The sequence below is a fragment of the Ranitomeya variabilis genome, chromosome 4 (assembly GCF_051348905.1).
Source record: "Ranitomeya variabilis isolate aRanVar5 chromosome 4, aRanVar5.hap1, whole genome shotgun sequence".
Classification (NCBI taxonomy): Eukaryota; Metazoa; Chordata; class Amphibia; order Anura; family Dendrobatidae; genus Ranitomeya; species Ranitomeya variabilis.
The window spans coordinates 256618849-256645904 of NC_135235.1; the positions used below are offsets into that span (position 1 = coordinate 256618849).

The 27056-nt window shown below is 45.7% G+C and overlaps 1 protein-coding gene across 1 annotated transcript; it reads right to left on the minus strand.

Moving 5' to 3' along the window:
• Nucleotides 1-902: 902 nt before the first annotated feature.
• Nucleotides 903-14917, minus strand: LOC143764226 (potassium-transporting ATPase alpha chain 2). The gene is made up of 23 exons (XM_077249615.1): nucleotides 14675-14917; nucleotides 14013-14168; nucleotides 13302-13361; nucleotides 12565-12768; nucleotides 11589-11702; nucleotides 10912-11046; nucleotides 10589-10706; nucleotides 10161-10429; nucleotides 9535-9733; nucleotides 9203-9312; nucleotides 8988-9122; nucleotides 8713-8905; nucleotides 8451-8626; nucleotides 8097-8233; nucleotides 7853-8003; nucleotides 7605-7773; nucleotides 7307-7461; nucleotides 7076-7199; nucleotides 6850-6995; nucleotides 5956-6089; nucleotides 4795-4896; nucleotides 1845-1936; nucleotides 903-1186 (listed from the first exon to the last, which is right to left on the minus strand). Exons 1-23 carry the CDS (start codon nucleotides 14684-14686, stop codon nucleotides 1158-1160), a joined length of 3120 nt encoding a protein of 1039 aa, XP_077105730.1. The 5' UTR covers nucleotides 14687-14917; the 3' UTR covers nucleotides 903-1157.
• Nucleotides 14918-27056: the final 12139 nt, after the last annotated feature.

The following is a 27056-nucleotide window of genomic DNA, read 5'->3' on the forward strand; positions in this document are numbered from 1 at the left end:
CCTCTCTCTACTCCAGCACCTATCGGAGACAGAGGGAAAAGCGGCGTGTAAGACATCAGGACAGCGATACCACCTGGTGAGAATTTTGTAATTCTTTTCCTGTGCGGCACAGGCAATAGAGAATTTATGTGAATATACGAACGCCTTCCTCCACTCCGCCTCCGATATGGCAACTCCCAACTCACCCGCCACCTCTCCACATACTTGGGGAACTTCTCTTTGGTATTTTGGTTCTTATAATTGTTTTAAATGTTTTTAAATGGTTGTGTCTTCAGTGTTATGTCTTGTTCTACAATAAATTGAGTAATTTGAGTGTCTAACTTGTTTGTGGTGTTCCCTATATATATGGGCATTCTTTTTCTTGCATTTTTGTATGTTCTCCACTTTGTTGCCCATGGGTGAACCCCATTCTTTAAATTTAAACTAATATCATATAGTGGTGCCCTCCACACCCCCTCTTTGTTTTATACATGTGGACCCAGGTGTGAGCTACAGTTATATCCCCCATAAATGATTATCATCTGTCAACAAGATGCGTCATATATGTTTGGTTGCTGAGTCTCCCACAATCACTAGGACAGGTGTTGCAGAAACATGCAATCCTGACTTGGGGATTGGGACCCTCAGGACACAGACATTTATTCATGATAAATCACTTTTAAAGACTGCAATTATTGCATAAAATTAAATATCTCCCCTTTAGAAGCCCAGTGAGAGCAGAAGTCTGGTCCCTGATACCTCCTGTCCTGGAAAGGAGCTCGCAAATATAAATGTCTGCGGCTTTTGGGCTGTGCACACATCAGTGATTGACCATTGTTCCTGCTGGCATAAGGCGGATCTTTCCTCTTGTATTTAAGGCACATAAGGATTGATTTGTCTTACATGTAATAAAAACAAAGTCATTTTTTGCAAAAAAAAAATATTTTTATTGATACGTTTGGTCTATGCACAAAATCTACATGTCCAGTATCTGCGAGAAACAGCAATGCTCTTCTTTTTACATGGCACGTTTTTTGGTAAAAAATAGTGTTTTATAACTTTATACATGATATTTACAATATATAAGATTATATTCCCGATTTGTTCAACAAACAGGACTGGAAAAATAGTGAAGGGAGTCCACACCACCAGGGATGGTCTGAAACGGTCCAGCCACCTCAGTAATACATGTTCGTGTCCCACCAGCCTGGAAACAAGAGAAAACGGGTTAATGAAACATAAGCGAAGTGGACAGATCACAATCGGAGGCTGCAACGTACAGGGTAATTATACTGGATTTCCAAAAAGAGACCAATACTCCTATCCTTCTCATGAGTCTCACCATAAGTTATAATCTATGGGACCTTGATGACTCTTTTTGGGAGATTCAGGTGACTTATGAGGTCTAGCTGGTACCTCTCTTTAATCAGTCTGCGCCAGGCAGAGTGTTCACAGGTTACTAGGACATCTCCAAGCATGCTGGTAGTAGTGAAGACAGCTTCCCCAGATATATATATATATATATATATATATATATATACTAGATTGTGGCCCGATTCTAACGCATCGGGTATTCTAGAATATGCATGTCCCCGTAGTATATGGATAATGATGATTCCAGAATTCGCGGCAGACTGTGCCCATCGCTGATTGGTCGAGGCAACCTTTAGGACATCATCGTCGCCATGGCAACCATTATGACGTACGTTGATACTGTGCCCGTTGCTGAGTGGTCGAGGCCTGGCGGCCTCGACCAATCAGAGACGCGGGATTTCCATTATGACATCATCGTCGCCATGCTGTGCCCGTCGCTGATTATAGACAATTATATATATATATATATATATATATGATATTATACTTACTGCCGGGATAGCGCCTTATGAACAGCTTTCGGATTTCATCATATACAAAGATTAGAATAGCATATGGAGCGGCCACGAACCAATACTGAGCCCTGCAGACAGGAGTGGACAACATTATAACACACTGCATATCGGAGTTTATACAGGTAAAATATTTCTCTAAAGTGTCTCATATATTTTACCAATCCTATACGCGAACGCATGTATATTCCTTCGGTGACCCTTATACACACTAGAGGGGCATGCGTTCAGCTGGCTTCCAACCCTCAACCAAACCACTCAACAATCACAACTCATCTCTAAACTTAAGGTACCGTCACATTAAGCGACGCTGCAGCGATAGCGACAACGATGCCGATCGCTGCAGCGTCGCTGTTTGATCGCTAGAGAGCTGTCATACAGACCGCTCTCCAGCGACCAACGATGCCGAGGTCCCCGGGTAACCAGGGTAAACATCGGGTTGCTAAGCGCAGGGCCGCGCTTAGTAACCCGATGTTTACCCTGGTTACCAGCGTAAAAGTAAAAAAAACAAATAGTACATACTCACCCAGCGTCCCCCAGCTTCTGCTTCCTGACACTGACTGAGCTCCGGCCCTAACAGCACAGCGGCTTTCACTTTCACTTTAGGGCCGGCGCTCAGTCAGTGTCAGGAAGCAGACGCTGGGGGAGGTATGACGCTGGGTGAGTATGTACTGTTTGTTTTTTTTACTTTTACGCTGGTAACCAGGGTAAACATCGGGTTACTAAGCGCGGCCCTGCGCTTGGTAACCCGATGTTTACCCTGGTTACCAGTGTAAAACATCGCTGGTATCGTTGCTTTTGGTGTCAAACACAACGATACACGGCGATCGGACGACCAAATAAAGTTCTGGACTTTATTCAGCGACCAGCGACATCACAGCAGGATCCTGATCGCTGCTGCGTGTCAAATTAAACGATATCGCTAGCGAGGACGCTGCAACGTCACGGATCGCTAGCGATATCGTTTAGTGTGACGGTACCTTAATAACGCTTGCTCCGCTATCTCTCAGATAACGCTCTTCTTGACCATTTACAATCAACTTCCCTTTCTTTACTGTCTACAGAATCTGCCCTAAATCTAATGGTCCTGCTAATTCTCCAGGATTGCTCGGCAGCACTTGACACTGTGGATCATCAGCTCCTCCACAAAATGCTCTGGTCTAGCTAGCAACATCACAACTCTGTGCTCTCCTTAGGGTACCGTCTCACAGTGGCACTTTTGTCGCTACGACGGTACGATCTGTGACGTTCCAGCGATATCCATACGATATCGCTGTGTCTGACACGCAGCAGCGATCAGGGACCCTGCTGAGAATCGTACGTCGTAGCAGATCGTTTGGAACTTTCTTTCGTCGCTGGATCTCCCGCTGTCATCGCTGGATCGGTGTGTGTGACACCGATCCAGCGATGCGTTCGCTTGTAACCAGGGTAAACATCGGGTTACTAAGCGCAGGGCCGCGCTTAGTAACCCGACGTTTACCCTGGTTACCATTGTAAATGTAAAAAACAAACAAACAGTACATACTCACATTCCGGTGTCCGTCAGGTCCCTTGCCGTCTGCTTCCCGCACTGACTGAGTGCCGGCCGGAAAGCAGGGCACAGCGGTGACGTCACCGCTGTGCTCTGCTTTCACTTTACAGCCGGCAGTCAGTCAGTGCGGGAAGCAGACGGCAAGGGACCTGACGGACACCGGAATGTGAGTATGTACTGTTTGTTTGTTTGGTTTTTTTACATTTACGATGGTAACCAGGGTAAACATCGGGTTACTAAGCGCGGCCCTGCGCTTAGTAACCCGATGTTTACCCTGGTTACCCGGGGACTTCGGCATCGTTGGTCGCTGGAGAGCGGTCTGTGTGACAGCTCCCCAGCGACCACACAACGACTTACCAACGATCACGGCCAGGTCGTATCGCTGGTCGTGATCGTTGGTAAATCGTTTTGTGTAACGGTACCCTTAGTCTCCCCCTAGATCTCTGACCGCTCCTTCCCTGTATCATTTGCTGGCTCATCTTCCTCTCCTCTTCCACTTACTGTAAAGGTTCTTCAAGGCTTAGTACTAGACCCCTTCCCTCTGTACACTGTTAATAGTTTGTCCACTAGGAGCAGATATTGTTTTCAGTGCCATCTCTATGCTGATGACACCCAATTATATACAGCGTCTCCTCACCCCCACATTACTACCAAATAACTACGACTTGCTCTCCCTCAACACTCTGCTCCAGTCTGTCCTGGCTGCAGCAGGCATGATCATATTTCTGTCCAGTCACAACACCGATGCCGCCAATCTGTGCCAGTCATTGCACTGGTTGCCCATCAGCTACAGAGTACAACATAAACTTCTCTCTCACTCAGAAATCTCTCCACACTCAACTCTACATCTCCTCCCTAATCTCTGTCCAGCTAATGACCTAACATTAACATCCTCAATAATCAAAACATCTCGCTCCCATCTCCAGGACTTGGCTCACACTGCACCAGTTTTCTGGAATGCACTACCCCAAATAATTCAGTTAATTCCCAAGATCATTATTTTTAACTGTGCCCCTAAAAACACATTTCTACGGACTGGCCTATCACCTTACAACACCTCACTAATACATTACAAGCACCACAAACACCTTTTGTATCCCACATTCCCCTATTTCTTCTTAGATTGTAAGCTCTTGCACTCATTCCTATTGGTATGTGATAGATTATGTTACTCTTTAATAAAATAAAATAAAAAATATTCAAATTATTCTTTGTAGTTGAGACACAGGTCGCAGGACCGGTTTCTTCAGACTGCAACCCATCCTGACTAGGACAACCTGATGTTTCAGTTACATGATAGGAGCCATTTTGCTATATTGCTGGAAAACCCCTTAATTCCACACTATGTCAATATCCAAATCTAAAAACATGACCATGCTCGTAATTTATAACACTTACCTTAATGGGGTAAACTTCAGGGCATCCGCCATACCAGGGCAATAAGACAGAAAGGATGCAATGATGATTTGTGATGCCAAACCCAACAGGAGGAATTTATTTCTGAAAAAAAATACAGAGCAATGAGTGATCAGAGCAATAGTCTGCAGATCAGATAACATAAAGAGATCTGGTCACGTAAATACAGAGCAGTGAGTGATCAGAGCAATAGACTGCAGATCAGATAACATGGAGAGATCTGGACACGTAAATACAGAGCAATGAGTGATCAGAGCAATAGTCTGCAGATCAGATAACATGGAGAGATCTGAACACGTAAATACAGAGCAATGAGTGATCAGAGCAATAGTCTGCAGATCAGATAACATGGAGAGATCTGGACACGTAAATACAGAGCAATGAGTGATCAGAGCAATAGTCTGCAGATCAGATAACATGGAGAGATCTGGACACGTAAATACAGAGCAATGAGTGATCAGAGCAATAGTCTGCAGATCAGATAACATGGAGAGATCTGGTCACGTAAATACAGAGCAATGAGTGATCAGAGCAATAGTCTGCAGATCAGATAACATGGAGAGATCTGGTCACGTAAATACAGAGCAATGAGTGATCAGAGCAATAGTCTGCAGATCAGATAACATGGAGAGATCTGAACACGTAAATACAGAGCAGTGCGTGATCAGAGCAATAGTCTGCAGATCAGATAACATGGAGAGATCTGGTCACGTAAATACAGAGCAATGAGTGATCAGAGCAATAGTCTGCAGATCAGATAACATGGAGAGATCTGAACACGTAAATACAGAGCAGTGCGTGATCAGAGCAATAGTCTGCAGATCAGATAACATGGAGAGATCTGGTCACGTAAATACAGAGCAATGAGTGATCAGAGCAATAGTCTGCAGATCAGATAACATGGAGAGATCTGAACACGTAAATACAGAGCAATGAGTGATCAGAGCAATACTCTGCAGATCAGATAACATGGAGAGATCTGAACACGTCACAGGTCATTATTCAGGACGATGCTTATGGTTTTCTGTACGTTCCACCACTTGGTGCAATTGTTGCTGTTGGAATGTAGGTAGAATTCCAGGTATGTGTGCACAGCGGTGCGCAGAACACCACGCACCTTCCTATCCCAAATAATCCACTTACTTAAAAAAACCTTGCTGAAAAAGTGAGTTTCTCCTGGTTTTCCTGATGATAAGATCTGCCAGCTGCTCCACAACGATACTGACAAAGAAAGCTGTGTACACCGTCCACTCCAGGAACTGCCTCTGACCGAACGTCTGCAATACGACAGGAAACGCATGATCAGCGGCAGGCGGGTACAGAAGTGTTCCACAATAGGGATTATATATATTATTTCCTCTTTCTTTCTAAAAATTATAAATACTGTCCTTGGAAGTCATGTTTCAATGGCAGCCCCAGACCAAGCCCCGATGTCATGTGATCCTATCTCTTCTTGTATGTAGAGGCCAGATGACATCAGTGCTCAGCTGACTTGGTGCCTCTGAGGCTGCCGCGCTACAGCATCATTTCACATCACAGCACGGCAAAAAGCGACAACAACTCTCAGGAACGTTCCTTCCAGGTTGTGTGCACATTGCCAGAATACATCTGTCACTAATACAATGGCTGTAGCTGAAATGCCTCCTTAAGCGGGTACTACATGCAGGATGTGCTGTGGTTCATCTCCTGCTGGTTATTTCCCCCTTCCACGTTTTTGGGACGTAGCACTTAGCATTGTCCCCCCTGCCCTCCTCAGTTGGATTGTGTTTCTCCTACAGAACAGCGCATTATGCAGCCTGCAAAGAGTTACAACACGACCTTATACCTTGTAATAGTACAATGTCTGTGAAAGGGGAGAGGACTCAATGAAACTGTAATCCTTTACCTGGTCTTCCTGCCCACAAGACGTGACAGCATCAAAATAAAAGCGCTGGGCAAGATAATAAAAGATTGCTGAGCCATGGTGGCATCGGCCGGTTTTTCTTTACATTAGGCCAAGCCTTTCTCCTTCGTAAGATGATTATTAGAGGCACTTACCCATTCTTGCCCATAACTGTCTTCCAGTTCCTGATCATCAGTTGATTCCCAGTTAACACGAATGCCCAGGAGGGTGTAGGGCAGAAAGCCTTGTTCAGCCAAAACCGTGAAGTAAGTGAGAAAAGCTCCAACAGACTGAACGATGCCTGTGTAGAGAGCAGGTTCAGGATTAGATGGCTCATTTCTTACCTACATTATACAAGCTGGTGCCGCCGTTTTAGCTCACCGATCTGCAGATAGGCATAGAGGGCCAGCTGCTGGTTCACCAGTCTGTCTACGTTTTTCCTGCGAGGATTCCTGTTCATGATGTCCCTCTCTGCCTTCTCATAGGCAAATGACACAGATGGGATCTGTGGGAAGAGCAACTGTACTTAGAAGCTGGATTCTGGAGGGCTAGATGAAGGTCTACATGTACCTCTACCCTTCCCTCAATAAATACAACCACACTTGTACTTACAATGTCTGTGCCCAGGTCAATGAACAGAATGGTGATGGTACCAATAGGCAGTGGGACGTCCGCAATGATGTATATCAGGAATGGGCAGAGCTCCGCAATGTTCTTGGTCAGGGTGTAGCCAATGGACTTCTTAATATTGTCGAAGATTAAGCGACCTGTGAAAGAAACCTGCGGTTAGAACGTTGATATATCCCATCTGCTACATTAATATGGGTGCACCCAACATCCTCAATAACGGCACTGTACTTATCCCTTCTCCTGTTCATTACTATATGTCTAGACAAAGCATATTCCTCACCTTCTTCTACTCCAGTGACAATTGAAGCAAAGTTGTCATCCAGCAAAATCATATCTGCAGCATTTTTGGCGGCATCTGAACCAGCAATACCCATGGCAATTCCAATGTCTGCTTTCTTCAGAGCTGGAGAGTCATTAACGCCGTCACCAGTCACAGCAACCACAAAGTTCTAGAACAAAGAGTGCAGCATTATTAGATGACAGTCGTGGTGAGGAGCCCCCCAGGTGGTGAGGAGACCTCCCTCTCACCTGTCTCTGACAGCCTTCCACTATGATCAGCTTCTGTTGAGGTGATGTCCGGGCGAATACAATCTCTGAATGATTGGCCAGAATGTCATCCAGCTCTTCAGAAGACAAGTCCTTCAGGTCTCCACCATTCACCACGGCTGCCTTTGCCTCTCTGTACCAGAAATTACATTAACAGTTTAAGGCTCCAGCTGGGGCGAGCTTGGTGGTCTAACCATCCCAGTAGACCCCCATCTATGGATCTTACCGCTTATTAACCTGCTCCACAGGAATGTTAAGGCGTTTGGAAATATCCTCCACTGTTTCACTCCCAGCTGAAATGATACCGACACTTTTAGCTATTGCTTTTGCTGTTATTGGGTGGTCTCCAGTTACCATTATAACCTGTTGGAAATAAAACAAGATACATTTAGTCACAAAGACAGTTTCTGTCCATGACAGTATTCACAGTTATGCAGACTGTCCGAAACATATCTACAGCAAAGGGTTATTTGTGTCCAACAATGCTCAAATTACCACCTGCCTCTGGCTGTCAGGGAATGCTGAGAGTTGTAGTTTTACAACAGTTGCACTACACAAAATATCCATTGATGAATCCTACCTTAATGCCGGCAAACCGGCATTTGACAACCGCATCCGGCACAGTTGACCGAGGAGGATCAATCAAAGACAGGAGCCCAACAAAGCAAAGGTTTGAGGTTGGAAAATTCATGGATTCTGAGTCAAATGCATAGGATGAAGGATATTCTTGGACAGGGAGATATAAGTGGCAGAATCCTAAAACAAAACAGGCGAGTAATTATGTACCACAGACACAGAACATGCTCGTCCCATCCTACATACAACTGTTTATAGTTCTGTACCTAACACTCTCTCCCCGAGTCCTCCAAGCTCCATGTATGCTGTCTGGAAGGCATCCTTCATAGTCTCTTCCAACGGCAGCTCCTTGCCTCCAATCATAATGGTGGAGCATCTGTCTAGGATTCTCTCCGGGGCCCCCTTCATGACTAGCAGGAATCTCTGGTCTTGGGGATCATCGGTCTCATGTATGGATAGCTGGACATACAAGCATCCTCCCGTTAGCTTACAAGACCCGTTTACATCTGCATATGTCTCAGAACAGTTGGATATCTCATACCTGGAACTTGTTGGTGGAATTGAAAGGAATTTCGCAGACCTTGCGGTTCTGATTCCGAATATTCATCACGTTCTTGGTCAGCACCTCTGAGAACTTTAACAGAGCGGTCTCGGAAGCATCTCCAACTACAACTTTCTGGAGAGATACAGAGAAGGGTTAATGACCTATCTGAAAACAAGGACACATGCATGGTTACACCTTCAGTGTGGACATACCTTCATGATTGGCACGTCTTCCTGTCCAGCCCTGAACTCGGCACGGTTACACAGGGACACAATCTTGCATAAGGCATTCCATGTGTCAGATGTCTGCTCAAATGAATGATCTGGAGAGACAAATAAAATATGTAAAGGCTACACCATGACCTCTAGTGAAGGGACAGTGATCCCACATAAGAACCGTTCATCCCCACCCATAAAGACCGAGACAAAAGATTTAATCTTCATGCAGAATGCTGAAGATCGAGTGGTATGACTCCAGAATAATCTACAGAAAACACCTGAAAGAGAAAGGTCCAGAGCTGCTCTTCAAGTGTTTACACACGTACGTAATTGCTCTTCACTCGTGTCGGCTGAGTGGATATGATCATCAAACCAGAGATGGGCCACAGTCATTCTGTTTTGTGTCAAGGTTCCTGTTTTGTCAGAGCAAATAATGGAAGTTGAACCGAGAGTCTCCACGGCCTCCAAGTTCTTCACAAGACAATTCTTCTTTGCCATACGCTTTGCAGTTAGAGAAAGTGTTACCTAAAAGACACAAAATTGCAGAGATTCAATATTTGTCGCCACTATCTCTAGTGATCAAATCACTTTACACAGGAAGGTATGACTGCTGGGGATCCGAACACTGGTACCCACTGATCCCAAAGTCCCCATTGAGCGCACATATTTATCATCTGGCCTGGGAATAGGTTTTGTGTGTTGTTTATGGGAGAACCCCTATAAAGGGATTATATGGAGGTTAGAAAACATGGCGGCATACTTCTAGAAACAGCGTCACCCCTTCCATAGTTCATCTGAATATAACTACCCTGTATTATTGTCCCACAACCTTGTCTATTAACAGTCTCTGGAAGAAAGCAGCTGTGTTTATTTAATACAAACCCTAGTAAAACCTAATAAGCATAACCTGTCCCTAGGCAAGAAGTTTTATGTCCAAGCAACAAGCACTCACTGTCACAGTAGCGAGGAGACCCTCGGGCACGTTTGCCACTATGATGCCAATGAGGAAGATGATGGAGTTGAGAGCTGAGTACCCCATACACATTGCAATGATGAAGAAGAGAACTCCGATTGACACGGCCACCCCGGCCACAATGTGCACAAAGTGTTCAATCTCAACAGCGATAGGGGTCTTTTCATTTCCAACTCCTGATGCCAGTGAAGCAATCCGACCAATGATCGTCCTGTCACCAGTATTGATCACAAATCCTTTTGCAGTACCTACAGAAGAGAAGAGAACATGTATGAAGCCATAGAAGTGTCCATGATACAACGGCAGAATGTCATAAGTGTCCCTGATGGAGCTGCGTGGCCGCCACCGCTCTGACAGGTCTTTGAACCATGACCTTTACACCTCAGAAGCCACAGTTGCCTCCTTACCTTCCAAGCAGGTTGTAGAGTAAAAGGCAATGTTTTTAGTCTCAAGAGGGTTTTCATGTGTAAATTCACTGGATCGAGATTGCGCCTCCGACTCCCCAGTTAGAGAAGAGTTGTCCACCTGAAATGGAGCCAAAGCTGAAACTCTGATGATAGGGAGCTTTATGCAGAACGTTAGTCCAGGCAGCTCTGTGCAGAGTAGCTATCCCGGGCACGCTCAGTATTCATGCACGTTACCTTATTATCAGGCATCAAACATGACTGAAGCGTCCTACCGTAACTATTACATAGGTCTTGGATAACAGCGGGCCTGAAATGATTATTACCTTGCAGCCTTGGGCAAAGGTGATCCTGAGATCTGCTGGGATTCGATCTCCACCTTTAATATCCACCATATCTCCTACTACAAGTTCGGTGGCCGGGATCTCCAATTTCTCTCCATTCCGGGTGACGAGTGCTTGCTGGAGGACACATAAATAAGCGTCATTCATCCCTGTAATGTACAGCTACATTGTAAATCTACTGGCATATAATAAAAACATAAAATCTATTACGTGATGAGATCTGGAGCCACCCTCATAGTGTTACGGCTGGGGGCACTTCTTTATGTCCATGCGCTGAGTGTGATATATAGGCCTCACTGTGCATTACTTATGAATATGTGATTACATGGAGAAGGTTATCAGCGGGGGAGAATGCAGTATATTGGGATTATACTGGAAAGTAACAGAGCCTTTTCTAATGCGTGGATATGGGTGCCCAATCCCCGCGATCCTCTTACCTATTATGGTTTGTCTGGTATTGCACCTCACCTCCACTAAACTATATGAGGCCGAGGTGCAGAATCACCCACAATCTGTAGACAGGTTGCGCGCTGGTTTCAGATTAAAGCAGACATTTTCTATAATCCCATACAACCCTTTTAAAGCAGCGGTATATTAATATTTTTTCACAACTCAACCAGACTGAATAAGAAGGCACTCGATGATAAATGTGCACTCACCTGTGGGATCATCTTATTGAAGCTTGCCATGATGTTAGTGCTTTTGGCTTCTTGGAAATATGCAAAACAACCAGTGAGAATGACAACCGCAGCCAGGACAATGCCCAGGTACAACTGAGAAGAAAGCAAACGTCAGTCAGAAATGTGGAAAGTGTGAACAGGGACATATCCAGAAGATACATCCTGGTTACTGATGATCTCCTGATGTATGTGCCCAGATTATATCATTGCATTTCTTTGAAAGCAGTGATCAGAGCTGATCGTGCCTCTCAGTCGTCAGTTTTGCCTCCCCCCTCATTTATTGTGTGCAAGCCATAGGACAATTAATTATTAATTATACAAGAAACCCTTCCCCATTTAATGAGCAACTTTCTTCTATGCGTTTTTGTTCCTTGCACTTTCCAAATTTGCTGAAATTGTATAATTTTATTACTGGTACTTTACAAGCTCATTTTCAGGGAATTATAAATGTAAACCTTCATTCATAAGTAGATCTAGTAAGTTTAGCCAATAATGTCCATGTAAACCAACTATGGCACTTCAAACAACGAATAACCAAAATCGGTCTAGTATAATCAGCTAGCCGGAAGAAGAGAACCATATATGAAGATTAAAATCGGAACTTTAACATTAATCCATGAAAACAGTAATAAGTAAAAAAAAATATCACAAAACAAATCATCACAGAGTGCCCAGTAGGGGGAACCCCAGTACTATCCGAAAAAGGTGGTTATCAGGGTCACCTATATAGTGGCATAGTAAGAGGATAAAAATCCTATAAAAAAATCTAGTATAGGAGATAACTGAGGCTAAGGAAATTGTGTAAGTGAGGAGGGAATACGGATTATAGTGGACCAGGTAAATGGGTGCATAGATCATCCCATATAAAAGGTTCCCATCTGGTTCTGCGCTCTATGGCTCAGTTATTGTGTTTTATACTCTCTAGTTGGTGTGTTACCGATTTATTTACACTTACATTGTCCCGGGGTGTAGCGGGGTCCTGGGCGTACACAATTCCATACGCGATCCAGCAGAGAAGGGCTCCAGCCCACAGCAGGAGGGAGAAGCCACCGATCATCTGCTTCATGAACTTAACAATTTCAGGAGTGCCTTTAGGGGGTGTAAGTGCGTTGGGACCGTCACGAACCAGAATCTCTGCAGCTCTTGCACTGGTGAGACCCTGTCAGGAAGGAATAATTAACTGCTAATTACTACATACAGCAGGAGCCTTGATACAATGTTATCTATCTGCCTGGCAAAAAAAAGTATTGCAAATCTGAGACCAAAGAGCAAATAAATTATCACCCAAAAATGGAGATTGCTCCAGCCGGCAGTGTCCATATAACATGAGGTTCTTTTATGGCTTATTTGGACAATTCTGATCAAAGAGACTTCCCTGGAGGTGACGGATAACATCTCTGGAAACTTTGTGCTTGGTTCCCATTAACTAAAAATTTGTTTACGAAATAAAAAATTCCCAGTGTAATTCTGGGTACTGATTAACCAGCGCAATAGTCTGCAGGTCATTGGGATTACATCGATAGGATCTTAACAGCGGCATTTATTGCAGCTGGCCATCGCCCCGAACTGGCATGTGTCTCCAGCCGGGCACAGGCTGGATGAAGCCGCCTGTCGCAGGCAGATGCCTATAATCTCTGCCAAGCTCGTGAAATGGGTGACAGCCCATAATGCACTAGGTCCTTCATTACTTACTTTAAGAAGATTTGTTTCATATTTAGACTCCAATTCTTCAATGCTGAGTTTATGGTCTTCCTAAAAGTAAAAAAAAAAAAAAAATTAACAAAAGGAGCAACGATCACGTGTCTATACTGATGTGTCTCCCCATGTACGCGTCTTACTACGGGTGCCCAAATTTGGATGGATACAAAGTAACCGTTTACTGTCTTGGTTGTGATACCACAACATGAACCCACATTTCATACAATGGAAACACTGTAATGTCATGAAATTCTTCATTGGGAAACACCCCACAATGTACATAAAAACCACTCAGCGAGCACACGCCTGGCGAGTACATGCCTAGGTATGCTGCGGAGGAGACCAAGGCAAATACTACACTATAGGATGTAAAGGGCGGCAGCCCCCATTACAGAAGAGCGGCTCAGTCATAGCATGCAGGAATACATATGGAGGTAAGGAGCCTCGCCACCAGCAGTAATCACCAAGACCACATCGAATACACACCTATGTAAAAAGGCTACCGATATGTAATTGTATACTGTGCAGAGAATGATATGTCCGCCCCGATCAATATATATATATATATATATATATATATATATATATATATATATATATATATATATATATATATATATATAATGTAGACTTGACTACTGCAGCATAAAGACTGTTCTGTCTATTACAGCATGAAGATGTTTGGACCAGTAGCGTTATTCTCACCAGCTCAAGCTCTTGCTTCAGTTCATCAACCTTCTTGTCTTTCTTCTTCTGTTTCTTCTTCTTCTTCTTCGCGTCCTGATCCAGATCTTCATTCTTTCTCTTATCTGGATTTTTCATGTCCTTTTTTCCATCAATCTCCACAGTGTAATCATCAGACTTCACATGTAATAACAGCAAAACACAAACTTCATTAGTGATACTTAGAAAATTACAGAAAAATTACAGAAGATTATTAGAAACACAGTCACATTGAGATCTTCTATGATATCTAAAATCACTTTAATCACCAAAATCATCAGTGAAATGGAACAAATGTTCAGACATCAACCCCTCGAAACACAAACAGTGATGGACCATAATGGGGGAGTGTGGAGGACGCAGCTCGCTCAGACTCTCATACAATGTACCAAGGAATGAAACATTTCTATTGGTATCACATTAGCCATAACAGGAACCCACTACTGAATTCTTTCTGTTTTCATCGTTACACTGTTCACTCTCCAGTCACACAGTATCAGAGCCTTATGAGGATATGATAAGTGTTGGGCTGCAGAGATTTACACCTTTCAGAACAATACGTGCATCTTCTCATCATTATTGTTTTCTCTGCTCCTACGTGATGGTTTTCTCTAGTTGTACTTTTCCAGGTGAAGGCGACTTACCTCAGTTCCCATTGTTTCTTATTCTTCTTTAGGTGCAGAAACCTGCTGCTTACTTCTGGAATAAAGACTCAAAGACACCAAGACAGATGGTAATATCAGGCCAGAGAAGGGGCGCCCACTAGGTAGTTCAAATGCAAGAGCTTTAGAGGTTGTGGCTGTCCCAACGAGGAGCCAATGTTAGCTGCAGTCTTCTCCGCACCTTGACATCTTGAGGCAGGACAGGAAAACCTTCCAGAGCCCTGTACCTGAGCATCCAGCGGCTGGTCCTATTTGTAGCTCTGAGCTGCTGCTGGGACTCCTCCCTGCAGATAGCGATCTCCTGTAACCCTGCCCCAAATCCTCTCCTGGCCAGGTGGAAAATAACTAGACCAAAAGTCCCATCTCCATGAGACCCCTCAGCCTCTGGTCCCATCTCAGGGAGACTATTATATGCATATCTATAGACACACACAATTAACTATAATGTACAGTTGTAGAATCGTACATTTTATTACGGTACATTTATTTATTAAATCCACCCTGCACAGACTAGATCAATATTTGATGACTGGAGTCACAAGGTAGGACACAAAGGAAGATCTGCCAAAAACTGTCTGTATAGCCATGCGGCTCCAAGGGAGGAAGCTTTCCCTGTGGTAATAGGCACCAGAGAGAACAAAAGACAAATAAGTGGCATCATTTGGTGATCAGTAATATTACCAAGAAACGGACAGTGTGTATTTGGTGTGTGGCCCTGATCTATGTACATAGTTACACAGTTATTAAGGTTGAAGGAAGACTTTAAGTCCATCTAGTTCAACCCATAGCCTAACCTAACATGCCCTAACATGTTGATCCAGGGGAAGGCAAAAAAAACCCCATGTGGCAAAGAGTAACTCCACATTGGGGAAAAAAATTCCTTCCTGACTCCACATACAGCAGTCAGACTAGTTCCCTGGATCAACGCCCTATCAAGGAATCTAGTGTATATACCCTGTAACATTATACTTTTCCAGAAAGGTATCCAGTCCTCTCTTAAATTTAAGTAATGAATCACTCATTACAACATCATATGGCAGAGAGTTCCATAGTCTCACTGCTCTTACAGTAAAGAACCCGCGTCCCATAGCTCATACTTACAGTCAGGCGCCCTAGACGTGGCCTCTGGTCACTAAGGGCAGCCCGTCTGCAGCGCCTTTTACATTATAGTGCAGACGTACGTTATCTGCTACTTCAGGTGATAGGATTACACAGAACACATGATATGATCTAGAACAGATACACGGAAGTCACTGCATGTTATTAGGACGTGCGTGCTGCACCCCCAGCTTAATCAGCATTGTACAGTACCAAGACGTTGGGCATTAAATGGGCCAACGTGTACAGTTGTGGCTCATACGTATCAGTCATCTCACGCAGCCGCTGATTAATTGCTAATTACCTGCAATCAGTAATAAATACTAAACATATAAAATGATTCAGTGATTTCACTTTATATCCTAGCACATTAAAGCATAATATTAATAAGTCATTTAGCTAAAAGATGTCATGTAAGTAACTATTCTGTGACAATTTCTTTCTTTCACATACCGTAAGTCACAGGCTGTATAACGAAGGCAGATCCCAGCACCGCACATTGCACAGTGAGATCAGTGTGCGAATCCACAGACAGGGGGCGCTGCACTCCCAGCCGTCAGGACACCGCGGGATCCCGGATCAGACTACTTCATGCAACACAGGACTAAAAGATTCTTCATTTCTTTTTACATCATTTTAATCCATGACACTATCTACGCTTTACCACGATTCGTGTGGTTTTTCCCAAAGAATTAACTATATACTTTGAAACGCGTTGAAATAAAGCACCACCTTACTGTACCATACTGATCAGTCTCAATTCTGTAGGCAGCGCGGAATTTGTCCACTGACTCCCTTTACAGTCTGATTATCTACGCTTTAAATTTTATATCAATTTCTGATCATTTAATCTGAGAAATATGAAAAAAATCCATAATTTATTTAAAAAACAAACAATTACTTCAGGACATGATTCTTTTGTAGTGGACATTTGACTTCTCTTCATCAAGTCTGGGGAAGGGGCGATGATACAATGTTGCTGTCATGTAACTTGACATTATGTAAAACTACATGATCGTAATCCATGGATCAGAGGGTTTGGGTCCAATAAAAGTCAATATCACGGTTCTCCAGCTATAAGTATTTTCTCGTGGAAGATATCTGGCCGAAATATCTGTGACTATCTAAATTTGCAGAAATCCATGCACCTGCTGCAGATACCAACAGATGTAAAGAAGGGATAATTCAGTCCCAGCCAATTCTGATATGTATCCACATGGGGCTTATTGGATGCCCTCAAACTCCAGGGTCCGGATACATCCGCCACATCTGCACCCCTTAGCTATGCCCCTATATTTGTGTTTAGGGTTATATATCACAGCTCCCCCTTTTGATCTCCACATATTGCCAGAAAGGCTTCAGAAATGAATAAATTAGGTTACTGTTATTTATGCCATTCCCTAATACCAAAGGTAAAGCGTAGGAAACGGGAACACACTGCTGCCACGATGAGTATAGGAGGAGTGAGGAATGAGCGGAGGGTGAAGCTCGGAGCTCTGTTTCTAGCAGGAATATAAGGGTTTTCCTGGCATTTATCCTAATCATTTTCCATTGCTCTGCAGATCTGTACGGAGCTGTATGGACCAGACGGGCAGGATGAGCAAGTCTCACTGCATAGCTCTCACTACCAGCAGCTACAAGAGGAGCGAAGGCCCTTCAATAAAGAGTCAGTGAGCGAGGGGTCACTTACTAACTATTCACATCACACTTGATACTTGCTGCTCCTTTCCAGTGCACCTGATGTCGCTGTCATGAACGCCAAGCAGGTGACATGGAGTCACAATCGCTTCTGCTTCTTAACTGGACAGATTGATAATCAAGATTAAATCACTTGGGGTAAGGGCAGACTCGCACATCTGCGTGTTAGGCTACTTTCACACTAGCGTCATTCACTGCACGTCGCTATGCGACGTTGCGGCGCACCGACGCTAGCTGTGAATGCGCCGCACAACGGGGGCAGCGGATGCAGTTTTCCAACGCATCCGCTGCCCCATTGTGAGGTGCGGGGAGGCGGGGGCGGAGTTCCGGCCACGCATGCGCGGTCGGAAATGCTGCAGACGACGCACCAAAAAACGTTACAAGCAACGTTTTTTGGTGGCGACGGTCCGACGCAACCGTCGCACGACGGTTGCGACATGTGGCAATGCGTCGCACTGCGTCGCTAATAAAAGTCTATGGAGAAAAAACGCATCTTGAAAGCACTTTTGCAGGATGCGTTTTTTCTGCAAAACGACGCATAGCGACGTGCAGTGCACGACGCTAGTGTGAAAGTAGCCTTACAAGTAGAGTGCAGCAAATGTTTCAAAATTCGGTTCAGTATACGACAAAAACATAATTCGTCGAACACAGCCGAACGTCATTATAGTCAATGGGAGCAGAAATGAACGACTATGTTCGGAACTGATCATCAAATGTACATTCGGCACGAATAGGGTAGCAATATGGCAAATTCATATTCGGCGACTGATTCCGAACACATTCGCTCAACTCTAGTCACAAGTTCTGAACGAAATGCATGGACCGGCTGCTGGTCTCCTGTACTGAACTAAATGTTACATGCCTAGGAGGCTGCTGAATGTGAGTCAAGGACCCATGGCCAATCCGTGAATTATGGACCATGAAACACGTATGTGAATGTGGCCTCAACCTGTGCAAGTGTTCCCGCAAATATTTTGAGCATTGTACTAACACATGGTAAGAATAACATCCATCAACAGCAGCTTACCGAGTGTCTCCAGGATTTATTAGATAACATTAGGAGATATTTTTAGTACTGTACAGAGTGCACATGTGCTAATCTAGAATAATAGGAAAATACAATACATAAATATATGCGGAGAATGTACAGTATATAAAGTGACTTAGGAGCAGAGCTTGTTCTTATGTAAACTGCTGCTCTGCCCCGTGTAAGAACTATATATAGACAGGAATAGGATATATATTCATTGCTTTTCTTACTCATTTGTCGGTAGAAGCAGAGCATTGTGTAGGGTGAAACCACCAATTATGTGATTGTCTAAGCCACTGGTATAACTATTATGTGGCTATTCCCAAAAAATACATAAAAATATTGCACTTATATAACCAGAAGCTTTTCCATAAAAACCAAAAGAGAAAACTGACAAATATGCAGACGGAGAGATGGAAGATAGATCAGTATCAGATATTATGATACGCTACAGATAGAGATAGGTGGATACAGTATTCACCTCCCCCCAATTGTAAATTTGGTTTTTTAGCAAAATGTCGACGTTTTTGCTGTTGGAAATATACCAATGAAACAAGAACAATGAAAGTATCTGAACAAGACTAACAAACTAAAATAAAAAGTGATTTCTCCAAATTCTGTATAAAATGCCACTTTTACCGACTCCTTCAGCCTCAGGATTTTTCACTCCTTCATGACTATAGATGAGCGAACATAATCGGCTATTCGGCAAGCTGTGGCACTTACTGAAGAAGATAGAGGGAACCCGGATACCTGGAGCGCTCCCGATAATCAGCTGTGTGACAGTCACAACACATGCAACTGCAGCGCCGAACAGCTGATTATCGGGAGCGCTCCAGGTATCCGGGTTCCATCTGCAGCTTCTTCAGTAAGCGCTATAGCTTGCCGATTAAGAAGGGAGCCGACGATGTTCGCTCATGTCTATTCATGACCAGCATCTTTAGCACTCAGTAGTACCCCTCTGACAGTTCTAGTCTGCTGCAGACTTGATGTGTAACCAGATACCGGCTTCTGTTCCTGAGGGGTCTTAAGCTACGTTCACATTTGCGTTGTGCGCCGCAGCGTCAGCGCCGCAGCACACAACGCAAACAAAAACGCAGCAAAACGCATGCACAACGCTGCGTTTTGCGCCGCATGCGTCCTTTTTTTAATTGATTTTGGACGCAGCAAAAATGCAACTTGCTGCGTCCTCTGCGCCCGGACGCGGGCGCCGCAGCGACGCATGCGGCGCAAAACGCAAGTGCGACGCATGTCCATGCGCCCTCATGTTAAATATAGGGGCGCATGACGCATGCGGCGACGCTGCGGCGCCCGCCGCTGCGGCGCCCGCCGCTAATGTGAACGTAGCCTTAGCCCATCCTTATGGCCTCCAGGTCATTAATATTCTTGGGTTTTCATGCTGAAACAGTCTTGTTCACATCCCACCAAGAAATTTTCTACGGGGCTCTATGGCAGCCACTCCAGAATCTCCCAGAATTTATTAAACCACTCGCTGGTGGACTGTGAGGTATACTTGGGATTGTTCTGTTGGAAGATCCAATAAAGCCAAAACATCAGCTTCCTCTCAGAATACATGAAGTTTTCTCCTAGGAATTCCTGATACTTGACTAATTCATCTTGCTATGGGCCACTACAGGCTTCACCGAGACAGCATCATATTTCACTGTTGACATCACCGAGCCCCCGATAAGCTTCACTGTCAACATCACCAAGCCCCTCCCATGTTTCACTGTAGTCATCACTGAGCCCCCGCTGTGCTTCACTGTAAGCATCACTGAGCTCCACCGTGCTTCACTGTAAGCATCACTGACTTCCCGATCTTCATTGTAGGCATCACTGAGCCCCTGCTGTACTTCACTGTAAGCATCACCGAGCACCCTCACTGCCTCACTGTAAGCAGGACCGAGACCCCCGTGTTTCATTGTAGGCATCCCCAAGCCACCGCTGTCCTTCACTGTAGGCATCACTGACCCCGACTTGCTTCACTGTAAGCATCACCGAGCCCTTCCATGCTTCACTGTAGGCATCACTGAGCCATCGTCGTGCTTCAAAGTAAGCATCACCAAGCCTCTGCCATGCCTTACTGTACAGCCCCTGCCGTGCTCCACTTTAAGCATCACAGAACCCCCACCTTACTTCACTGTAAGTTTGACTGAGATCCCCGTGCTTCATTGTAGGCATCAGTGAGCTACCGTTGCGCTTCACTGTAGGCAACACTGTACCACTGCAATGCTACACTGCAGGCATCACTAAGTCCCTGCTATTCTTCACTGTAGGCATTACTGAGCCACCGCTGTGCTTCACTGTAGGCATCACCAAGCACCCCCCCGTGCTTCATTGTAAGCATCATTGAGCCACTGCCATGCTTCACTGAGGGCATCACAGAGCCTGTGCCGTGATTCACTGTAGTCACAGAGCCCGCGCCGTGATTCACTGTAGTCACAGAGCCCGCGCCGTGATTCACTGTAGTCACAGAGCCTGTGCCGTGATTCACTGTAGTCACAGAGCCCCCGCCATGATTCATTGTAGGCATCACCAAGCCCCCGCCGGGCTTTACTGTAGGCATCATCGAGCCCCATGCCATGGTTCACTGTAGGCATCACAGTACCCCCACCGTGCTTCACTGTAGGCATCACAGAAACCCCGCCATGCTTTGCTGTAGGTAACACTGGGACATTGCCATGCTTCACTGTAGGCATCACCGAGCCCCCGCTGTGCTTCAGTGTAAGCATGACCGAGCCCCCCGTGCTTCATTGTAGGCATCATCAATCCCCCACCATGCTTCATTATAGGCATCACCAAGCCACCACTGTCCTTCACTGTAGGCATCACTGACCCCGACTTGCTTCACTGTAAGTGGAACGGCCCCCAAACGCAGGGCAGCGGGGTACTCGGTACTGGGTCCCTCGGTTCTGGGGATGTCACGGTGGCCTGACCCGGTCCGTGGCCCTGCTAAGGGGCGCCCAATTAAAGATGTAGGTGACTGTTTGTCAAGTGTTCGTGACGCCACCTGTGGTATTCTGTCAGGGTGACAGACGCTGCTAGGGGTCCGCTGGGGTGATGGAATGGCAGCAAGATGTTGTAACTTCCCACAGGTGAAGTACGTCCCCTGGGCTTCCCTTGATGAGTAGATGGTGATGGTGTAGGTCGCAGTAAATGATGAGGACACAAAGGTTGCAGTCTCTTTACCTTTTTACTGAAGGCTTCGGCATCCGCAATCCAGAGCACTGCTAACAGGGCTGGCTGAGACCGGCCGGTCCGAAGGCACATCCAGAGTTCCCTTTGCAGGTGGAAATCAGTAGCCTACCACCTACTAGTGCCTGGGTGTTGTAGTACTTCCCTGCTGAGCCCCACGGGATAGTCCTCACAACTGTCGTGTATGTTTCTGTTCTCTCTCCGTCCCCCAGATGATATGGATAGGACGCACCCGTATGACGGGGTAGTCCTGGATTATTTTATAGGGACCCTAGAGACGCCCCTCTCTCACAATTGCCTCCGTTGTCTTCATTAGGTGAAAAGGTGAGACAGCCAACCTAGAGTTAACTGCCCTGCCGTAGTTCAAAGTAATGCGTAGAGTCTATTACTTCCTCGGCGTTCCGGACACCGGCTATGCGCCTCAGAAGGATGTTGCCGATCTCGGGGCACGACTCCTTCTGGTTCTATCGCCTTTGTGCTGTGATCTCGTTTCTCACTTCTCCACAATATACTTCGCTTCGTGTCCTTTCTTAAGATGCCGCCGCAATGAGGTGCAGGCACGGCTCCGTAACGATCTGTCCTGTGCTACGCCACTGTCAGGATCCCACCCCTGACAGGGACCCCCCTGAATCTTCCCAAGCAACCTCTTCTCTCACTAGATGTTACCTGGGCAAAACCCAGTCAGCTTCTCTCTAACTTCCTATCCAACCCCCAGTTTTACCAGAGTGTGAGGAGTGGCCTAATACATAGAACCTTTTGCTCCCCCTGGTGGCCAGAGTGTGAAGTGTAATGTGTGACTGTGATACCTGGTCAGGTGAACTCCTTTAGTACCATCAGACGTACCATCACTCCCCTTAGCGGCGGAGCGACAATACTGCAACGACCAGGACTCTGGGGCGCTGCATAAGCATAACCGAGCCCCCCATGCTTCACTGTAGGCATCACTGAGCCATCATCGTGCTTCAAAGTAAGCATCACCAAGCCTCTGCCGTGCCTTACTGTACAGCCCCTGCCGTGCTCCACTTTAAGCATCACAGAACCCCCACTTTACTTCACTTCACTGTAAGTATGACTAAGATCCCCGTGCTTCATTGTAGGCATCAGCGAGCTACAACTGTGCTTCACTATAGGCAACACTGTACCACTGCAATGCTTCACTGCAGGCACCACGAAGTCCCTTCTATCGTTCACTGTAGGCATCACTGAGCCATGGCTGTGCTTCACTGTAGGCATCACCAAGCACCCCCCCGTGCTTCATTGTAAGCATTATTGAGCCACTGCCATGCTTCACTGTAGGCATCACAGAGCCACTGCCATGCTTCATTGTAGGCATCACCAAGCACCCCCCCGTGCTTCATTGTAAGCATCACAGAGCCACTGCCATGCTTTACTGTAGGCATCACAGAGCCACTGCCATGCTTCACTATATGCATCACAGAGCCACTGTCATACTTCACTGTAGGCATCACAGAGATACTGCCATGCTTCACTGTAGGCATCACGGAGATACTGCCATGATTCACTGTAGGCATCACAGAGCCCCCGCCATGCTTCATTGTAGGCATCACCAAGCACCCCCCCGTGCTTCACTGTAAGCATTGAGCCACTGCCATGCTTCACTTGCGGGCATCAGAGAGCCCCTGTCATGCTTCACTGTAGGCATCATTGAGGCCCATGCCAAGCTTCACTGTAGGCATCACAGAGCCCGCGCCGTGATTCACTGTAGTCACAGAGCCCTCACCGTGATTCACTGTAGGCATCAACGAGCCCCCGCCATGCTTCACTGTAGGGATCATCGAGCCCCATGCCATGGTTCACTGTAGGCATCATAGTACCCCCACCATGCTTCACTGTAGGCATCACAGAAACCCCCCATGCTTTGCTGTAGGCAACACTGAGACCTTCATCGTTCCCAGAGAGCTTTGGCAGAAGCCCTTTCCGTGCTCGGACTGATTAAAACTCATGGAGATCATTCAAGAAGGGTGAGCTGAAATTTTGTGTGTGTTTTTTTAACACTGAGACCATGCCATGGTTCACTGTAGGCATCATAGTACCCCCATCGTGCTTCACTGTAGGCATCACAGAAACCCCCCATGCTTTGCTGTAGGCAACACTGAGACATTGCCATGCTTCACTTTAGACACCACCGAGCCCCCGCTGTGCTTCACTGTAGGCATCACCGAGCCCCATGATGTGGTTCACTGTAGGCATCACAGAACCCATACCATGCTTCAGTGTAGGCATCACAGAGCCCCCGCCGTGCTTCACTGCAGGCATCCCCAAGCCCCATGCAGTGGTTCACTGAAGATATATCACCGAGCCCCAGCTGTGCATCACTGTAGGCATCACAGAACCACTGCCATGCTTCGCTGTATGCATTACCGAGCCCTTGCCATGCTTCACTGTAGGCATCACAGAGCCACTGCCATGCTTCACTGTAGGCATCACAGAGCCACTGCCATGCTTCACTGTAGGCATCACAGAGCCACTGCCATGCTTCACTGTAGGCATCACAGAACCCCCACCGTGCTTCACTGTAGGCATCACCGAGCCCCATGCCATACTTCACTGTAGGCATCACGGAGCCCCATGCCATACTTCACTGTAGGCATCACCGAGCCCAATGCCATACTTCACTGTAGGCATCACCGAGCCCAATGCCGTGCTTCACTGTAGGCATCACCGAGCCCAATGCCATGCTTCACTGTAGGCATCACCGAGCCCAATGCCGTGCTTCACTGTAGGCATCACCGAGCCACGTGCCGTGGTTCACTGTAGGCATCATAGAACCCCCACCGTGCTTCACTGTAGGCATCACAGAACCCCCACCGTGCTTCACTTTAGGCATCACAGGGCCCCCGCCATGCTTTGCTGTAGGCACCACTGAGACCTTGCCATGCTTCACTGTAAACATTACCGAGCCCCCGGCATGGTTCACAGTAGGCATCATACAGCCCTTTCTGTGCTTCACTTTAGGCATCACCGAACCCTTTCCATGATTCACTCTAGGTATCACCGAGCCCCACCGTGCTTCACTGTAGGCATCAGCGAGCCACTGCCATGCTTCGCTGTAGGCATTACTGAGCCCCCGCCGTGCTTCATTGTAAATGACACTGAGCCCCTGCTGTGCTTCATTGTAGGAGTCACCGAGTCCCCGCTGTGCTTCACTGTAGACATCACCGAGCCACCACTGTGCTTCACTATAGGTATCACGGAGCCCCCTGTAACAGATATTTAGACAGACAGACAAGTAGTGTATTATGCTGATTCCTGTCATACAGGTCTGACATTACTCCGACCGTTAAATTCCATATTTTGGGTCATCCAATGATTATAGTTTTCAGTATTTATGGACTTGTCGAAATGATGAAGCTTGAATTGCATGGAAACAGTGCAACCACACATATAAGGGTTGGATGCAGCGAGCCAGGAATACATTCTGTTCTTCCAGTGCTGCAATGTGTTATTAAATGGTACAGCTACTAATAACAAATCAAGCACAATATATCCACAGAGCCACCCAGTTTTTCGAGTCATTACTGGATTGTCTGCTAGTGGAGAACTAGATATTCTCAGTGTTATATTCTAGCTATCCCTAAATACATCCAGAAGTCATGACCCCAATCCAGACTTTAGGACTTCCCAGAGGTTTGAAGGACCTGCTGATAATAGTGAGTGCAGCTCTGGGGTATAATACAGGATGTAACTCAGGATCAGTAATGTAATGTATGTACACTGTGACTGCACCAGCGGAATAGTGAGTGCAGCTCTGGAGTATAATACAAGATGTAACTCAGGATCAGTAATGTATGTACACAGTGACTGCACCAGCAGAATAGTGAGTGTAGCTCTGCAGTATAATACAAGATGTAATTCAGGATCAGTAATGTATGTACACAGTGAATGCACCAGCAGAATAGTGAGTGCAGCTCTGGAGTATAATACAATATGTAACTCAGGATCAGTAATGTAATGTATGTACACAGTGACTGCACCAGCAGAATAGTGAGAGCAGCTCTGGAATATAATACAGGATGCAACTCAGGTTCAGTAATGTAATGTATGTACACAGTGAGAGCAGCTCTGGAGTATAATACAGGATGTAACTCAGGATCAGTAATGTAATGTATGTACACTGTGACTGCACCAGCGGAATAGTGAGTGCAGCTCTGGAGTATAATACAGGATGTAACTCAGGATCAGTAATGTATGTACAGTGACTGCACCAGCAGAATAGTGAGTGCAGCTTCTGGGTATAATACAGGATGTAACTCAGGATCAGTAATGTATGTACAGTGACTGCACCAGCAGAATAGTGAGAGCAGCTCTGGAGTATAATACAGGATGTAACTCAGGATCAGTAATGTAATGTATGCACACTGTGACTGCACCAGCGGAATAGTGAGTGCAGCTCTGGAGTATAATACAGGATGTAACTCAGGATCAGTAATGTAATGTATGTACACAGTGACTGCACCAGCAGAATAGTGAGTGCAGCTCCTGGGTATAATACAGGATGTAACTCAGGATCAGTAATGTATGTACAGTGACTGCACCAGCAGAATAGTGAGTGCAGCTCTGGAGTATAATACAGGATGTAACTCAGGATCAGTAATGTATGTACAGTGACTGCACCAGCAGAATAGTGAGTGCAGCTCTGGAGTATAATACAGGATGTAAATCAGGATCAGTAATGTAATGTATGTACACAGTGACTGCACCAGCAGAATAGTGAGTGCAGCTCTGGAGTATAATACAGATGTAACTCAGGATCAGTAATGTATGTAAAGTGACTGCACCAGCAGAATAGTGAGTGCAGCTCTGGGGTATAATACAGGATGTAACTCAGGATCAGTACAGGATCAGTAATGTAATGTATGTACACCGAGACTGCAGCAGCAGAATAGTGAGTGCAGCTCTGGAGTATAACACAGGAGGTAACTTATGTGTTTCACCTGCTTGGTATAATTGGTTACTCTTAGGCTATGTGCACACGTAGGAAATGTGGTGCAGAATTTTCTGCACTAAATCTGCATCTCCTGGCAGAATCCGCAGGTGCATTTTTAATGCGTTTTTTGTGCAGATTTTATTTCTATAATGGAGGGATGCAGAAACGCTGCAGAACTGCACAAAAGAAGTGACATGCACTTCTTTGAAATCTGCAGCGTTTCTGCGCAGATTTTTCTGCACCATGTACACAGCTTTTTTTTTTCACATTGATTTACATTGTACTGTAAATACAGTGCAGTTCTGCAGCGTTTCTGCTGCAGAAAAATCTGCTGCAGATCTGCACCAATTCTGCACTAAATCTGTATCGTGTGCACATACCCTTACACCCAACTA

Excerpts from the sequence above, each read along its gene's own strand:
- LOC143764226 (XM_077249615.1), bottom strand. Across the intron at positions 9,123-9,202 it reads AAGACGTGCCAATCATGAAG|AAAGTTGTAGTTGGAGATGC; the intron begins GTATGTCCACAC and ends GTATCTCTCCAG. Across the intron at positions 8,234-8,450 it reads GCCGGTTTGCCGGCATTAAG|GTTATAATGGTAACTGGAGA; the intron begins GTAGGATTCATC and ends TATTTCCAACAG.